Source organism: Esox lucius, chromosome 6 (assembly GCF_011004845.1).
Source record: "Esox lucius isolate fEsoLuc1 chromosome 6, fEsoLuc1.pri, whole genome shotgun sequence".
NCBI lineage: Eukaryota > Metazoa > Chordata > Actinopteri > Esociformes > Esocidae > Esox > Esox lucius.
The window spans coordinates 2,290,376-2,309,053 of NC_047574.1; the positions used below are offsets into that span (position 1 = coordinate 2,290,376).

The 18,678-nt window shown below is 47.0% G+C and overlaps 1 protein-coding gene across 3 annotated transcripts in view; it reads left to right on the forward strand.

The window, feature by feature from the left end:
- The window catches only part of adkb (adenosine kinase b), a 164,985-nt gene that overhangs the window by 71,857 nt on the left and 74,450 nt on the right, over nucleotides 1-18,678 (forward strand). For all 3 annotated transcript variants that reach the window (XM_020047526.3, XM_020047524.3, XM_020047525.3), the window contains exons 5-6: nucleotides 1,868-2,040; nucleotides 4,946-5,054. In XM_020047526.3, the coding sequence (XP_019903085.1) occupies nucleotides 1,868-2,040; nucleotides 4,946-5,054 (282 nt within the window). The remainder of the gene's footprint in view (nucleotides 1-1,867; nucleotides 2,041-4,945; nucleotides 5,055-18,678) is intronic.

An 18,678-nucleotide genomic window follows, 5' to 3' on the forward strand; every position in this document is an offset into this window, starting at 1 on the left:
GTGTGTTGTGTCGTGTACATGTTTGTGTGTGTGTTGTGTCGTGTACATGTTTGTGTGTGTGTTGTGTCGTGTACATGTTTGTGTGTTGTGTTGTGTTGTGTACATGTGTGTTGTGTTGTGTACATGTTTGTTTTGTGTCGTGTACATGTTTGTGTGTGGAAACATGCCTGTGAGTAAGAACGGGTGGAGGGGAAATAATGAAGCCTTAGTCAAGCTGACACATAGATGGGGCTCTGAGATATCACCAGAACAGGCCTCTCTTCATTCTACATTCTAGACATTTAGTAGACAATCCAGAATAATTTACAGACCCATACTGGTCCCCAGTGGGAATCAAACCCGCAACTATAACATCTTGCTCTTCCACCTGAGCCACACAGACCCCAGCAAGGTATGGGGGGGGGGCGTAGAAGTCACCCAGTGCATTAGGGCCTGTCATTACCAGGAAGTAACTGCAGAGCTCCTAACCAATCAGATGTCTCCGTTAGAAAGGTACTCCTTCTTTCTCACACAGACTGCCTGTGTTTGCAGAAGTAGCATGGCGGTGGAATCTTAAAATATGAGGTTTGTGTGAATAAGTATATGGTGTTTTTTTCTTTTTTCTCTTTCTGTGTGTGTGTCTAAAGTATGGTGGAGAGTGATGGACAGACTGTGGTTTCTGTGCTCAGTATGTTTGTTTATTTCCGCTACTAGTCTGCTGCCCATTAAATGGAGTTCTGTCTTACCATGATACTAAGTCATTTTACTGTCAGTCCCTGCTATTAACCCAGCTCTGTTTACCAGCCCTCTTTAATGCCATAATACTGTATACATAGATGATCTACAGATGTTGCCTGTCCACTCATCCTCAGCTCTCTGGACAAACTGAATTCTCTTTGGGTTTGCCTGCCCCTCACACAGATTGCTAGAATTCTAGCACATTCTGACTATTCTGATTGGTCGCAGAAGCTGATGGGTTGGGCCAATGCCAGCCTGCATGATGACACACTGACTGCTCTGATTGGTTAGATAAGTCAGTTAAATAAGGCTTATTTATAATCTGAGTGCCTATCCGCTATGTATTTAGCCTCCATATATCCTATATAGACTAACTCTATTTGCAGTATCTCCTTGTCTGTATTGGATAGTAAAATAGACTGACAGAGTTGATAAACATACACTAATCCCAGACATTTGGTGGAGATAGCCATCCAGTTGGTTTAGTATGATTCTAATGGCTGGTGTGTCAAGGAGGGTTGTAAGCTAGCTGAGCATGTGCATCAATGTCCTGTTGCTCTTTGGGGTTTCAGGCTGGGTATCTGTAAAAGCACTGTGTGACAATTGTGGATTTCATGAGAGCTTTATGTGGCTTCCAGAGGCTTTATTGACAAAGACATTTTAGCCATTTAGCAGACAATATTATTCAGAGTGATGTACCGGTAGATAAGAAGCCAGAATAGACTAAGATTCAGGATGGCCATGAGAACTCCAGTTCTATTCCTAGTCTATAATCTTTCCAAACAGCAACTTCTTTGTGAATAAATTTTAACTTGTCTTTGCCTCATAAAATGCCATGCAATAATTAAAGTTTGTTCAGTGGACATGGAGACCAAAGTTCTAAAGAACTTCAGCTTCACCTCAGCATTGTTGAAATCAGAACACATCTTAGGATCTTCAGTCCTGACTTTGAGAGAACTACTCCCATTCTACTAACATTCAGTGCAGTTTTTCACAAATGTTTTTTTAAGAACCAGTAGAAACTAGGTGTATCATAAAGTATTAATAATCCGATTAGTTCTTAGGTCATAGGTCAAACCTCTTATGACCTATGACCCTTGTTGCCCGAAACCTTCAACATAATGTGGTTTGATTCCTTTCTCCTCCATAGTGGATGATCCAGAAGCCCCACAAAGTGGCCACTTTCTTCGGCTGCATTGGATCCGACCGTTTTGGGGAGATCCTGAAGCAGAAGGCGGAGGAGGCCCACGTGGACGCTCACTATTACCAGCAGACAGACGAGCCAACCGGGACCTGCGCTGCCTGCATCACCGGTGACAACAGGTCAGGCCTCGTCCAATGGTTTTTATGCAGGAAGTCATCCCTAAAAACCAACACCTTTGGGATTCTTCTCAATAAACTGTCCTTCTGGAATAAAAAACTTGAAACCAAAAAATCTGTATAAAATTAAATACAGTTTAATTAACCCCTCTAAAGTCAATGATTCACGCTTTCTATTTATCGTCATTTCTATCAATGTAATCCTATACGGACACATGCCCTTGAGTTCCTGGAAGGATTCGCTAGGAAATTTGATGTATGGAAACTTGTCCCTTCAGACTGACAGCGTTCCAAAGTGCTTTGTGGAGAGCAGTGGACCAGCTCAGTCTTCAGGGACCAGTTTGGGTTCATTTTGAGTTCATGGGGGTTGTTAAATGGTGAGGGCTCATCAAACATGAGTGCTAGTTATTCGTAGTTCATCTTTATTCAGAAGAAAGAGCTTACTGTGCTTCTCCCACTGTAGTGAGACAGACCACTGACCGACCCGGTCTTTAGAACTGTAGTGAGACAGACCACAAACCGACCCTGTCTCTAGAACTGTAGTGAGACAGACCACAAACAGACCCTATCTGTAGAACTGTAGTGAGACAGACCACAAACCGACCCTATCTGTAGAACTGTAGTGAGACAGACCACAAACAGACCCTGTCTCTAGAACTGTAGTGAGACAGACCACAAACAGACCCTATCTGTAGAACTGTAGTGAGACAGACCACAAACCGACCCTATCTGTAGAACTGTAGTGAGACAGACCACAAACCGACCCTATCTGTAGAACTGTAGTGAGACAGACCACAAACAGACCCTATCTGTAGAACTGTAGTGAGACAGACCACAAACCGACCCTATCTGTAGAACTGTAGTGAGACAGACCACAAACCGACCCTATCTGTAGAACTGTAGTGAGACAGACCACAAACAGACCCTATCTGTAGAACTGTAGTGAGACAGACCACAAACCGACCCTATCTGTAGAACTGTAGTGAGACAGACCACCGACCGACCCGGTCTGTAGAACTTTTGGCCCTGACGGACACACAGGAGGTGTCCTAACCGGCTCGCTATTCGCTTGAGTACTGCACTACTTCTGATCTGAACCCCAGGTGGGCCTGAAGTGGTGAGTGACAAAGGGCGTCATTTGGGATTATACACAGGAAGTTAGATTGCTTGGCATCTTTCTCTTCACCTTATGTACGCGTGTGTGTGTGTGTGTGTGTGTGTGTGTGTGCCCCTTCTGTGAGGTCTGTCAGATGTAACGAACCTCAGACTGTCACTTTTTCCATGCTACTGTCATCAACATGTCTCTCACAGACACCAGAGAACATATACACACACACACACACACACACACAGACTCTAAGGCAGGTGTGGATCGATAAGTCCCCAGTTAAGGCAGTCTGGCCTTTCATCTTCCGCTACTGGAGGTGGCACTCCCTGTGTGTGTGTGTGTGTGTGTGTGTGTCTTGGCTGGGCTACCCCCTCTTGACCCACCAGACGGGCCCGGTGAACAAGCTCTCTTAGTGGGCTTGTTTGATGTGGGTTCTGACACCTGAAAAGGTCAGTTGCTGTGCATCAGGAGACGAGACCTGTTATATCTCTTACAGGTGTTTAACAGACAGCTCAAGGGGGGGGCAGGTCATAGGTCACCGCTGAGGCTGGGGTGTGTAGGAGATAGAAGGCTTTGAAGGGTTTCAGCCACACACTGTGTTTTGATTTGCCTGGACTGGTGAGCCTGTGTTCATAACGTGCTCCATGTATGGTATGTCTCTGAGCAGCACATCCATTTTAGGACTTGAGATAGACTACTGGGTGATTCCTGAAGAGGGTTTTAACCTGGTTTATACTAGAATACCTCCTGGATGGTCAGTTGTAAAACCAGCAGGATGCCTCTGAAATGTGTTTTGGTTCAACGACAACGCGACCTGTTTCTGAGGTGATCATGCGTGGTTTGGGCAGACTGAAGGGACCGTTCTGTTACAGCTGAGGTCAGAGTGATCAAGTGTGGGTTCCTGGAGGAGGGAAGCGGTCAGGAAGGAGTTGATCAGGGAGGTGAGGAATGGGAGGAGGTCTTCGCATGTTTCCTGAGTGGGGTCAGGGAGCCTGGTTATCGGGTGGCCTGTATCCCCTCTGTCATTTCATAAATGAGTTGTAACACCCCCAAGAAAACAGTTTCTGTTGGACCATAGTTTCTTTGAAGAACCATCTACAGTCCTTTTCCGTTAAGAACATGCACCTGCTCCCCTTGAAGTTCCTGGATGGGGTCCTTGACCATGCCTAAGTGTAAAACGTCACCAAGCCTGAACGGTGCTGGACGTCCGCTGTTTTAGGAAAAAGGTGCCATTTTGGATGCAGTGATTGACTCCAGTGTCCATTTAGTAGTTTAATGCGTTCATGTTTTTTCATTTCCCTTCGTTAATAATTAAACACTCTAAACACTCTTGACATTATAATTGCAGGCGAAACTCTGGTAAAATGTTAATATTCAATGTCTGTGGTCCTTCCTCCAGTGGAGGGCCTATGGGCGTGTTCCAAATGTCACCCTAACCCTTCAGAGTGCACTATTTTTAACCAGAGCCCTGAGGCTCGCTCGGGCCTGACTGTACTCTGTGGTATACCCAATTTTAGAATGAAAACAGGACGACCAGGGCTTTATTTACTTCACCTTGCCCCAGACGTTATACCCTGCCTATTATCAACCTTTAATATCATGGAAGAAACAAAGGGACCAAACCCAGTGGTCCAAATGCCACCCTGAACCCTGTGTAGTGCTCTACTTTTAACCTGCCTTGGTGCAGCGGGCATCGAATAATGTGGCGTTTGGGATGCCAGCGGGGTCTGAAGCTGCGGTTCTTAGGGATGTAAATGGAGATGGATGATACTGTGTGATTTACGAGCTGTCTCTGTGCAGGTCTCTGGTAGCTAACCTGGCCGCGGCTAACTGCTACGACAAGGAGAAACACCTGGATCTGGAGAGCAACTGGGACCTGGTGGAGAAGGCCAGGGTCTATTACATAGCGGTGAGTCGGTCACTCCACATTCAGATGGCTCTCCCTCTAAATTCTAATTACACACACACACACAGGCTCATACGCTTTCCCCTGTTGTCAGGTGGGAGGGCGAAAAGTGAAGAAGGGCTTTTCTCGAAAAGAAACAAACCTGTTGGCTCACCACTGCCAATGTATTCATTTGTCTTCTTTTGTTGGCGAAGATGAGCTCACAGCATCTATTGAAAGAGTCCCCCTCTGTGCTGCCCGTTGTCCCTGGGCCTCGGCGTGTGACGCTTTCACGGCCATGTCAAATTCTGGTGCCTGTCATGTGTTCATTCTCTCAGTATCGTAGCCAACAGGTGCTGCGCAAGTGTGACAATTGATTATTCGACTTCATACTCCCTTCTTCTCTATCTCACACACACACACACACACCAACACACTAATGTCTTAACTTACAAGGGTGGGTGGGGTAGAATGCCCACTGGTGCTCGTGTTTCACTGTTTGGGATTAGCTTTAATTCCTCTGGATTAGTGTCTTTTTTGATCCCGTGTCTAGCTGATAGCCCTGATACCCTGCATTCCACAGCTTGAAACAGTTCATTATGAACACAAATTGACATTATAGCATGACCAGCTTATTGTCTCCTGGTTTACATGTTGACGACCTTTTCTCCGAGGTCATGCATCGTTGATAGTCATGCGTGTAACGGGAGAAGATTTACAGAGGCATTTAATCGGTCCGAGCAGCCGGTTGCGACCCGCCGGTTGAGAAACTCGGGTCTACATCGCAGTGCCAAAGGACCGATTCACCGTCCTCTGGAGTTTGTGTGGTCTCATTTGAGCCTCTGCTTCGCATTAGCAAACACAGCACATCCGCTGCAAATTGGCAGTTGGTTTTAGCCACATCCGACAGTTCTGTGTGAAACTCTTTTCCTCCGGGATTGTGGGATGGGATAGAATGGAGGGCCACAGTTGGGTGTTTGCTTGCATGCCAAATGTCATCCTATTTCCCATGGGCCCTGGTCAGAAGGAGTGTACTCCCCAGAGAATAGTGTGCCATTTGAGACGTGTGTGTGTGTGTGTGTGTCGTGCCTAGACCGATGTTCAGTTAGGCCTCTCCTACTCTCCCCATTAACCTTGTCGAGAGCACTCAGACCTATTTACACAATTTACTGTCTGTTCTGAGGCAGGGAGCGGGCTTCCCAAACGGCTGCATTATTATGCCCTACCCAGGGCTCTAGTTCAGGCTGAAGCCTTGGTGGCCTGGTGCCCTGGGTAGTTGGCTGTTTGAGCCCCGGGCCCAGATAGCAGAGCAGATCTCTGCCTCAGTACCTGGCTGGCCAGCTAGCTGCAACACAGCATTGACACCAAGTACTAAGACTAATGGTCTGATGGGTTGCCGTTAAACAACTGTCTGGCTGTCTGTTTAGTCTGTCTGGTTGCCTGCTGTCTGCCTGCCCATCTGTCTCGTCAACCTTTCTGTCTATCTGCGTGTTTGCTGCCTGTTGGTCCCTGCTACTAAACACAGTGTTGTTACGCTGTAATCAGTAAATCAGATTACTGAGATGTGGACACACTGTGTTTCATGGAATGTTTGTGTAAAAGTTTGTGGACATGTTGGGGGGGCTTATATGTTTGCACATACTGTGTGTGTGTTAAAGCGTGTGTGTGTGTGTATGTGTTTCTTGAAGTGTGTGTGTGTTAAATGTGTGCGGGTGTGTGTTAAAGTGTGTGTGTATGTGTTTCTTGTAGTGTGTGTGCGTGTGTGTTAAAGCGTGTGTGTTTCTTGTATTGTGTGTGCGTGTGTGTTAAAGCGTGTGTGTTTCTTGTAGTGTGTGTGCATGTGTGTTAAAGCGTGTGTGTTTCTTGTAGTGTGTGTGCATGTGTGTTAAAGCGTGTGTGTTTCTTGTAGTGTGTGTGCGTGTGTGTTAAAGCGTGTGTGTTTCTTGAAGTGTGTGCGTATGTGTTAAAGAGGTGATTGATGATTCAGAGGCTCTCAAGGTGCCTGCTACTATGTGGTGTGATTGCTTGAAAACAAATTATTAGAGGGCTTCTACAGCAGAAGGGCCGCACACACACAGACACACACACACACACACAGACACACACACACACACACACACACACAAACATTCAGTGGCAGACGATAAGCTGGGATGGGTTGGGGGAGAAGTGGGGGACAGAGAAAAAGAGAAGGAAGAGAGGGAGGGAGAACCAGAGAGGGAGGGAGTGAGGCACTGACTGACTGCCATTTCTCCCAACGAGAGCTCGAGAGGGAGAGAGAGAGAGGGAGAGAGAGAGGGAGAGAGAGAGAGACCACATTGAACTCCTGCCAAGTGGTTGGTGGCCGGCTGTTCCTGGGAAAGCGGTCTCCTTTGGCAAATCACATCACCAAGAGCCTGACAGCAGCAGAGGGGAGTTTAGAGAAGCAGGAGGAGCGGAGTGAAGGGATGGATGAGCAGAGGATGTGTCTTTGGCGTGTTTCTCTTGAGGCGACCTACAACTGTTTACAACTGTTGTTGGTTTTACTGGGGCCAGCGTTACAGCCTCAGAGGTGGAGTGTGTTATTGGTTTTACTGGGGCCAGCGTTACAGCCTCAGAGGTGGAGTGTGTTATTGGTTTTACTGGGGCCAGCGTTACAGCCTCAGAGGTGGAGTGTGTTATTGGTTTTACTGGGGCCAGCGTTACAGCCTCAGAGGTGGGGTGTGTTGTTGGTTTTACTGGGGCCAGCGTTACAGCCTCAGAGGTGGAGTGTGTTGTTGGTTTTACTGGGGCCAGCGTTACAGCCTCAGAGGTGGAGTGTGTTGTTGGTTTTACTGGGGCCAGCGTTACAGCCTCAGAGGTGGAGTGTGTTGTTGGTTTTACTGGGGCCAGCGTTACAGCCTCAGAGGTGGAGTGTGTTGTTGGTTTTACTGGGGCCAGCGTTACAGCCTCAGAGGTGGAGTGTGTTGTTGGTTTTACTGGGGCCAGCGTTACAGCCTCAGAGGTGGGGTGTGTTGTTGGTTTTACTGGGGCCAGCGTTACAGCCTCAGAGGTGGGGTGTGTTGTTGGTTTTACTGGGGCCAGCGTTACAGCCTCAGAGGTGGGGTGGAGTGGGTGGAGGACATGGAGTTGTGTATTTCATCCTCCCTCTCTCTCCCGTCTCTCCCATCTCCCCGGTCTCCCCCTTTACTGCTCGTACCACTCCTATTTCACCCTCTACCCCCCCCCCCCGTCCCCTCTTCTATTCCTCCTCTCTCTCCCTCTGTCTCTCCTACAGACACACACAGTGTGAAGTAGGGTGAACCGCGGTCTTGTTTTTATTAGCATTGAGCGGTTTGTCCTGTAACGTGATCTCAGCTAGCTGACACGTATTCCATGATGCCACATTGAATAAAACCAAACGGATACCTCAGCCTTTCTTTGGCCAGAAACACACACACACAAACAGCACTAACAGTTACTCATTCTGGTTATTAATTCAGGGAGACATTGAGAAAGCGTGGGCCCTGATGATACAGTTTATAGGGGAGACAATAAAGAAATAATACAAATAATACGTTGAAATATTTCGAACGTCAGGATCAGCCCCTGGTCTCAAACTATTTACAACCAAACAGGGTTTTCTTAGGCGTGAACCAAATCAAATGGAGAGGATTGAATGCTGGACCGCCTGAGAACGGCGGCCTGTGAAAAGGCATGTTAATGACTTGGTGCAGATGGTCCCAAATAACCTCCGGCTACAAGAGACACTTGGCCCTGCCAACTGCTCTGCTGGGGAGAACACACTACCCATTGACAAATCAGCTACAGACACAAAGTACTGACAACAGCCACACCTCCTCTAACCACACCCAACACCTCCTCTAACCACACCCAACACCTCCTCTAACCACACCCAACACCTCCTCTAACCACACCCAACACCTCCTCTAACCACACCCAACACCTCCTCTAACCACCCCCAACACCTCCTCTAACCACACCCAACACCTCCTCTAACTACACCCAACACCTCCTCTAACCACACCCAACACCTCCTCTAACCACACCCAACACCTCTCCTCCCTTGTCTAATTTCAGCTAATTAATCAAACCTACATCCCGGACTAAAGGCATTTTATGAAATCCAATTTGAACCCTGGTGTTCACCCTGGCTAACTGAAATACTGTCAGACTCCGTTAACAGCAGCACAGTGGAGGCTGTGGGCGGGGTCTGTGGGCGGCATCTGTGGGCGGCATCTGTGGGCGGCGTCTGTGGGCGGGGTCTGTGGAAAGGGTCTGTGGGCGGGGTCTGTGGGCAGGGTCTGTGGGCAGCGTCTGTGGGCAGCTTGGTCTCTGTGCTGCTGAGGGGAAGCAGAGATGAGCTACTGACACTGTAGCATAATATCACAAGCAAAGAGTAGAAGGGGAGGGAGGGAGGCGGCGGAGGGAGGGACACGGGGGAGGGAGGGAGGCGGAGGGAGGGAGGGCTTAAAAAAAGAAAAGCGCAACACTAGCTGGCACTGCAAGACAGCACGTCAGCCTTCTGCACACACACACAGACACACACACTCACACAGGCACGCCTGCACACACACACACCTACATACGCACACACCACACACTCTCACACACACACACACACACACACACTGCTCCGCCCCGCCAGCCTCTGCAATGTGCTGCCAGAAAGTGAAGGGAGGCTCTCCACACCATCAACTGACACTTCCCCAGTCTGCCTACGGGCTGATTAGCACAGAGGTGACTGCCGCTGCCGATCCGTTCGGTGCTCCGCCCAGCCGCCGTTTGCCGAGGCCCTCGCCGCTGTCCTCGCGGTGACCTTGAGCTATGGAGGAAATATGAGCCCCCTCCCCCCTCCCTCTCTGTCCTGCCACTGTCCTTCCCCGTAGCGAGTGAGGGATCACGAGGCTGAACGCAGGCAGTGTGTGGAGGGAGGGAGCGAGGGAGGGAGGGAGGAGAGCAAGAGGGGGAGAACTGGCAGATTCTCCCTTTAGTCTGCAGGCGATTGGTTACAGCGTCGGGTCCTGATGAAATTCTGTCCCCGCCGCGTTTGCTTGCCAAATTAGACTTTTGGAAAGCCTTATTAGATGGGTTTGTAAATGAATTTTCATCTTGATTACAAACCATCCTCAAGGGATCCAAAAAACGGAAAATTCATGCATATTTTTTGTTTTCTTTTTTAGCAGTGATTTGAGGGGAGGCCTGGTGATCTGTTGTCCTGTTCACCAGCTAGTCAGACGGACTGCCAAATGGTACTCTATTCACTCCATTGTCCCTTCATTTGACCAAGGTCCTCTTGTCAAATATACACGTCTGGAAAGAATACTGAAATATCCTACTTTTTTTACTATTTCAAACATAATAATACTAATATTGACCTGAACAGTTGACCTGAACAGTTGACCTTGCGGTGAGTTACTGCACACTTCTGAAAAGTGCAACATCCATAACCATTTGGGATGCGGCCTAGAAACGTGGCGTCTCGGACACAACCATTTCCTTTGTCTGGACCAGTGTCATTTCACTGCCTGCCTCATCAGATGGCTTCTTAGAATTGCCAACAATCAGCCGATGAAAATGAATTCATAATTGTTCAACCACAACACCCTCCTGAATCTTGGTGATTTATTTTTTATCTTCCTGTTCTTGCTCATTCCTCGCTTCCAGCTGTGGATGTTCAGTCCCAGACAGTCGAGTGATAAGGGCTGGGTTGTTTAGTGGCTGAAGTCTAATTAGATGGAATTTTGTAATTGCCAGCAACCATCTATATGATTTCCTTGTGTGTTAAATTGCTGTCACAAAATGATTCCCTTGTATGGAAAAGATGTGGTGGCGGTAGTCAGCTAGATGTAGACACACACACAAACACACACTCACCACACACACACTCCACACAGACACACCACACACACTCCCCACACACACCCCCCACACACACACACACACTGGGGAAACTGTAGCCATCTGTGGAGGTGCAATTGTATAATTGAGTGGTAATTAGCTGTCTGCAGTACAACAGTCCGTGATTGGCTGAGGAGTTGTCTAACTGAAAAAGGCTGACAGGTGATTGGCTCTCAGTGGGACAGACCAATTAAGGCTTGCCTGCTGGAACCTGGCTTATAGAAGTGGGCCCTACGGATTTGGGCCGGGCTATGGGGGTCTGGGCCCGGGCTGTGGGGACTGTACCGGGCTGTGGGGTCTGGACCGGGCTGTGGGGTCTGGGCTGGGCATGGGGGACTGGGCCAGGCTGGGCTATGGGGGTCTGGGCCTGGCCGGGCTGTGGGGGTTTGGGCCAGGCTGTGGGGTCTGGGCCGGGCATGGGGGACTGTTCTGGGCATGGGGGACTGGGCCAGGCTGGGCTATGGGGGTCTGGGCCTGGCCGGGCTGTGGGGGTTTGGGGTAGGTGGGCCAGGCTGGGCTATGGAGGTCTGGGCCTGGCCGGGCTGTGGGGGTTTGGGCCGGGCTGTGGGGGTTTGGGGTAGGTGGGTCAGGGCTGGGGTGTGGAGAGGACTAAGAGTTTCAACTCAATGTTTTTTTCTATACTCAAAAATAGGATTTTTTTCAAAATGCCATGAAACATAAAACTCCATAACATCTCAGTCGCTTTTGTTGTTAAATATTATTAATCTTGAAATGGTTATACCCGTTATAACTCAATGTTTCTTGTGAAAAATGAACACCCTCTTTGAGCTGGAAGCTAGTGTTTGTCTAACAACAATTTCCTGTAGAAGTGGTATTATTTGGGGACTTTTAAGTCAGTGCTTTCTGATTTCGACAACATTACAGTTATGGCTTTAATCCATTGTATTTGGGGTAAATGCCTCTGGGCCTCTGTGTTTGGCCGACTGCCAGCCTGGACTCCATATTCATCCACCAGGATGTTTTAACTTTCTCCTTTTACACCCACATTACCTTGTAAAAACTGTTTTTCTTTTGCAGCCGGGGAAAACACTATGGCCTTTCAACCTTATATGTGTGTGTACATCTGCACGTTACTGGAAAAGAGGAAAACAGTTAAATTTTCTCTGGTATACCGGGACTAGGCCACTAATTACACCGTAACCCCTATGTACAGCTGAGGCCAAAACATCCCTACACCTCTCTGACAGAAATCACAGTTTCACCTCTAATAAATGGACAGAAATTATTGGTCCCCAATCCTCGTTTCATGTTAAATGTTACAGAACCTTTTTGACAAATGCTGGCAATTTTTCTTCACAAAAAACAATAATGGAGAGAGAGCCTGTAGAATTAGTTTTTTAAATTCCAGTTGCCCTGGAGCTGTTACGAGGTTGCACAGACTTTAGCCAAGATAACTTTCACCAACATGAGCATGCTTACTGGAGCCATCTGGGAGTTTTCTACTCCTTTCTATCCGCAACTTAAGTGAATTAGTCTAATTCTTGGATGTTAGTGGCTTTTGTCCTCAGACTGCCATTTCCAGCTCTCTCCACTATACTAGGCTTTGGATATGTTGGAGGACTCTTCACTAACCACTAGCACAGTCCTGCAACTCTTACATGAGTACCGGCTATCCACAGAGATGTTTATCTTTCTCTTCAGGCGTTTTATTCTTTCAGAAATGAATTCTACAGGAAAGAGGAAGTTTCTTACTGCAATGACGATGGTGTGGATTCATGCTGCAGCAGTACGTGTGTACAGGAGACACTGTCTAACAACGCTGGACCATCTTTTCTGAACCATTCCTGTTGGTGTAATTGTCTTATGTCCAGTTTGCTATAACAGAAGCTCCTGGCAGGTTTACAGGAGTCTTGCCGGACTCACGCATGACCACTCAGACTCTGTCACGACCAAGATTGCCCCTGCACCTCTGGGTTCTTCTTCCGGCATGTTTCAGGTGGTTGATGCTGAAGAACCACAACAGTGTCTACACTCAAACACCTGATATGCTGATTTCATGAGACCGTGTACACATATGGCCTCCATACAGTCACAGACTCCTGGATGTGGTAGTGAGGGTTTTTATTTTCACCAGTTGGCTCATTTGTCCACAGTAAACTCAGCTCTGCCTCTACTGCCAAACACCTCTCTCTCTGTTTAATTGGTCCATAGAACCAATTAGATAGTTTAGAACCAATAGGAGTTTCTCGTCAGTATTGAGGCTTCTTCAGGTCCATCGTTGAGATGGTAAATCCGGCTGGCTTTCCTTAAGCGGTGGGGTTATCTCATGGTTACCTATGACAACATTTACTTTTAGAATAAAAGACCAGTCGCTGCCAGGGCTAGGGAGGCTTTGACTTCGTCTAGATTACTGAAATGCTTCTGAGAGAAATATGATAACTGAAATGCTTCTGAGAGTAATACAATAACTGAAATGCTTTTGTCAGAAATACCATAACTGATAATACCTGAAATGCTTCTGGTAGTAACAGACAACTGAAATGCAATGCAAATGCAAAACTTACATAATTATCTATTTTTTTTTAACATGAACTCTAAATTAAACACTGAACTGTTCAGGAGTGTCCACATCTGAATCACATAACAAACGTGTGGCAAGAACCTAAAATAGCGGAGCAGGTGATGGATGGCTACAATAAGCATTTCTTGGCAGATATTTTGTCCAAAGACTTTGCAACCAAGCAGAGGCGTCGCTAGGATTCCAGTACATTGTGCATTATGATTGGTCCGTTTGTGATCCGGGGCTATTCATAAAAGATCCAGGGCTATAGCCCCGGACGCCCAGGCCTAACGACGCCACAGCAACCAAGGACTAGCTTGGGCTGGGGTGACTAAATTCGTCCCTGTCATTCGTATTTATTTTTTAAGTAACTAAATTGTAATTTTACAAAATAAAAATGGATCTGAAATGTTGAAATTCCATAAGAAGGTACATGGAGTGTAACACTGAACTGAGGCACGCAGGACTCAAAAGTAGAGTTCTGCTCTGAATTCAAAGGTAGAGTTCTGCTCTGAATTCAAAGGTAGAGTTCTGCTCTGAATTCAAAGGTAGAGTTCTGCTCTGAATTCAAAGGTAGAGTTCTGTTCTGAATTCAAATGTAGAGTTCTGTTCTGAATTCAAAGGTAGAGTTCTGTTCTGAATTCAAAGGTAGAGTTCTGTTCTGAATTCAAAGGTAGAGTTCTGCTCTGAATTCAAAGGTAGAGTTCTGCTCTGAATTCAAAGGTAGAGTTCTGCTCTGAATTCAAAGGTAGAGTTCTGCTCTGAATTCAAAGGTAGAGTTCTGCTCTGAATTCAAAGGTAGAGTTCTGCTCTGAATTCAAAGGTAGAGTTCTGTACTGAATAAGAGGCACTTTGTGTGTTTGTAGGGCCCTGTTGATCTGATCCGAGCTGATCCCCAGAAGGAAAATGAATGGGGTTAGTGTTGGAATTGGGTTTAGCTTAAGGTTGAAGCATTAGGGGTTAGGGTTAGGCTTTGGGATACGTTAGGTTATCAAGGAAAGGGTTAGTTAAAGGTAATGGTTAATGGATTGCATGTTTTTTTGGTAATGTTTATTCATTCCAGTGTGTCACATAGTTGTTTCTTTATTTTTCTCATGATTTGATTAGGAACTATGTTGCTCTCCTGGGGATCTGTGGGGTCTTTCTGGGTTTATGAATAGAGACCCAAATCCGGGTGGTGTTGGTTTGTTTTGGCCTGATGTTTCTCTGGAAGATTTAAGGTTGGTGGGAAATTCTCAAGCCAATTACTGGATTCTGGTAACTTGTGGGTTTTCTGCTAATTTCTGCTCTGCATGCTGGGCATTTCAGGTATACTTTGATGAGAATACTTTAGCAGAATACTGCGTGCATGGCAATTCAGATGTACTTTGAGAATTATTTGGCAGAATACTACATACTGGGCATTTCAGGTTTACTTTGTTGGATTCCTGTCCCACGTTGTGAGATCTTCTTCTTGGTAGGTTGTCCCCAAACCTCCCCAACATGGAGGACAATGGGTTCTATGACTGACTGGAGGATGTTCTGCCAGATGCTGTTTGTGACGGCAGTGTTATGTCCTTCTCGGCAGCGTACTAGGCTCTTCTTTCCTTGTCTCTCAGATGGTTCACATCCGTGTTGAAGGTATTAGGAGAGTTCATGTATCAGGCAAAGTAAAGTGTACTTATTTGTTTTAGGAAAACTCACTTTCTCTGTCTGTCTGTCTCTCTACCAGATGTATCTCAGTGTGTCTGTGATGCAGGCTGTGTATCGTGACTATCAAGCACAGTGAGGGGTCCCCGGGGATTAGAACCAGTGTCTCTGGACCGTTGCTGGTTCTGGACCCAGAGGGGGGAGAGAACAGAGGAGAGGCAGACACTGCTATCCTCCGATCCCTGCATCTTAGCCTCCATTTAAACCTCCACCCATCCATACATTTATCTCCTGTGAGACAGATAGCTGTTTTCTGGTGAAGACATTAGCTACTTTAATTAGCATGGCCGTCTTTATTGGTCAGCTTTAGTGCCATACTCGGTGTGAGCCCTGTTCTTTATGCCCTTATAGGCCATTCTGGGCTCTGTCTCTGCTATCATTGATAGGGCCAGTCTGGGGACAAAGCCAGAGCGGAACCGGAGCGCTGGGACTTCAAGTGCCCACCGATCGTCCTCAGCTAATAGAAAGCAGACGTCTTCTTTTTGATGTTACGTGTTTGCGTGCTTGGGTTTCAAACGGCCGTGGTCCAATGTGTACTGCAGCATAACAACGTGGGACCAATCAAAACAATGACTGTGGTTCTTTTTGACTTAGCCGTCGGCTCACAGCTGTCAGAAGATGTAAACTGAGTCATCCTCACCAGAAGGGCATGCGTCCCTGGAAGGGCGGAGAGGGGGGAGTCCAGATAAAGCCATGCTGATGATGATGATGAATCTGCTTGGTGTGGGTTTTTTCTCCTCTCCTACGATGCTGGATAAATTAATTAAATTCCAACAACTCTAGTAGTTTACCTCAAGTGTTTATTTATTGTTTTCTCCCAGCGTTACTGTGTCTTTATGCATGTATCTTTAACTTTACTTTTTCAGTCCTAGGGTTGCTCAATCCGTGCGACTTAAAATTCATTGATTGTTCTTTTATGAAACATTCCGTTGTGGACCCAGTGACTGGAGGATAACAGTGCTGCTTCCTCTCCTCCGTTCCTCTGGCTCCTAATTGGTTTGTTTATCTTTTGCAGCAGACACACTGTGTGCGTGTGTGTGTGTTTGTTTGTGTGTTTGTTTGGGCTCTGGGCAGCCTGGCATCCACACAGACACATATACGCACACAAAAACACATATATACACACACACACAAAGCAGTACCCCCCCCCCCCCACCTCCTCTCCCCCTCCTCTCACTGTCTCCGTCTCCCTCCCCTCTGCTCCCCCCATGCCTCCCCCCCTCCCCTCGGTGTGATTGCTCACCTTGGAATGGTACAGACTGAATCCTTGACATTAGGCTGTCATTCTCTGTGCTTATGTGACATAATTTGCCAGGACAGATTTGTTCCTGGAAAAATATATTCAAGGAGAGCAGGGATTGATTTAAGGGGAGACCACTCGTGTTGAGGGGGGAGAGGGGGGAGGGTATTAGATACAGGAGGGGGGAAGGAAGCAGTGGAGGGGAAGGGACAGTTCTGACATATAAACAAACTGCCAAGGAAAGATGGATTCACACAGTCCCTGTATAATTAATATTCCTACTGTAGGTGCCGGGTTTAAATAGGTAGCTGTGGAAGCGTTAACTCCTGAAAAGGACAAACATCATTTAGAAAACTCAGACACACACACAGCTCCTGGAAGCCTGCTAAATGATTGTTTTGCTTTGAGGTACATCTTGGGAAGACACCTTTCCCGTGCAAAGCGCCTATTAAAATTCTTCCGTCCAGATCAGAAGAGATCCCGTCACCATCTGGCGTTTGAAGTGGACTGGGCCATTGGATCATCTCAAACGGCTCCCTATTCCCTAAAAAGTGGACCAGTTCTGACCCAAGCTTCTCTGGCCCTGATCAGACCTCGAGTGTCTCTGTGGCTACATCCTGAGAGGATCAGTATAACCCATCAAATTTATTTTATAAAGCCCTTTTTATGTCAGCAGTTTTCACCAATCACTTTTACTGACACCCAGGCCTGAAACCCAAAAGAGAATCAACAGCAGAGTTGATGCACTGTGGACATGGACAGGGACAACCAGGTGGACAGGGACAACCAGGTGGACAGGGACAACCAGGTGGACAAGGACAGGGACAACCTGGTGGACGAGGACAGGAAAAACCAGGTGGACATGGAGAGGGACAACCAGGTGGACATGGAGAGGGACTACCAGGTGGACATGACCAGAGACAACCAGGTGGGCAAGGACAGGGACAACCAGGTGGACAGGGACAACCAGGTGGACAAGGACAACCAGGTGGACATGACCAGAGACAACCAGGTGGGCAAGGACAGGGACAACCAGGTGGACATGACCAGAGACAACCAGGTGGGCTGTGGGCAGTGGGAGCAGGAATCATCAGACAGATACTCGATCTGCCACACAGCCAGGTGGACTGTGGACAGGGACAACCACAAGTCATTTGGGCCAGGTTGTGCCCCCGTCCATCAACTGCCACCCGCTACCTTCATATTAGCCAGGGGCCACGGACATCAGTTCAAAAATAGGGCCACTACATATTTAAACAGATGCCATTTGGGACGGAGGCGTGGACTCTGTCCCAGCCGATGGAAGGGAGCAGTATAATGGGATTAATGCGGTGTGATCCTGTGGAAATAATGCTCTTTATTGAGCAGCTTTGACACTACTGGGTCTAATGATGACATTGAATGGAGACACGAATAATGGTGGTTGATAACGTCGCACCACCAATGGTTCCCTATTCCCTAATGCTGTGCACTTCTTTGGACTGTTGGGTTTTGTTTTAGAGGAGTGTGCCATGCAGGGAACAGGGTGTGGTTTGGTACCCGCGCTCCGACAGCTAGGAGGCGGGGGATGGGGGCGGGTGACAGTGTTGGCATTGTGTTTTTCAAACCTTATTGATTTCCGTGCCGAGGTCTTTAGTTGTTGTTACACTGCAGGGAAGAGTTTAGGTGTTTGTTCTAATAATAATCCATTGAAAATACAACGTCTAAACAATGTTATCTGGCCTTATTATTATGCCTGTATTCTGTACCCCTGAATACCCCATGATTTAGAGACATGGATGGCTGCATACACAATGAATGATGGATACATGAAGACGTAGTGAGACGACCATTCTGCAGAATTCCATTTTCAGTCATTCCCATGCCGGCATTGACAGGGTTACAATTTGGTTTCACCTTTGAGTTCACTTTTGAGTCGAGAGGTGCGAGCTGTGTCTGTTGTATGTCAAGTTCACTAATATAGTTATAATGATGTCTGTCTGTGATAATTATGTCTGTCGTGATAATTGTTTGTCTGTAAGTTTGTCTGTCTGTCTGTGGTGATCATCTCTGTCTTTCTGTGTGTCTTTGGTGTTATATATTGTTTGTCTGTCTATGGTGATATATAATCTTTCTGTATGTGGTCATATATAATGTTTGTCTGTGGTGATAATAATCTCTGTCTGTCTGTAGTGATATATAATCTCTGTCTGTCTGTGGTGATATATAATGTTTGTCTGTGGTGATATATAATGTTTGTCTGTGGTGATATATAATCTCTGTCTGTCTGTGGTGATATATAATCTCTGTCTGTCTGTGGTGATATATAATCTCTGTCT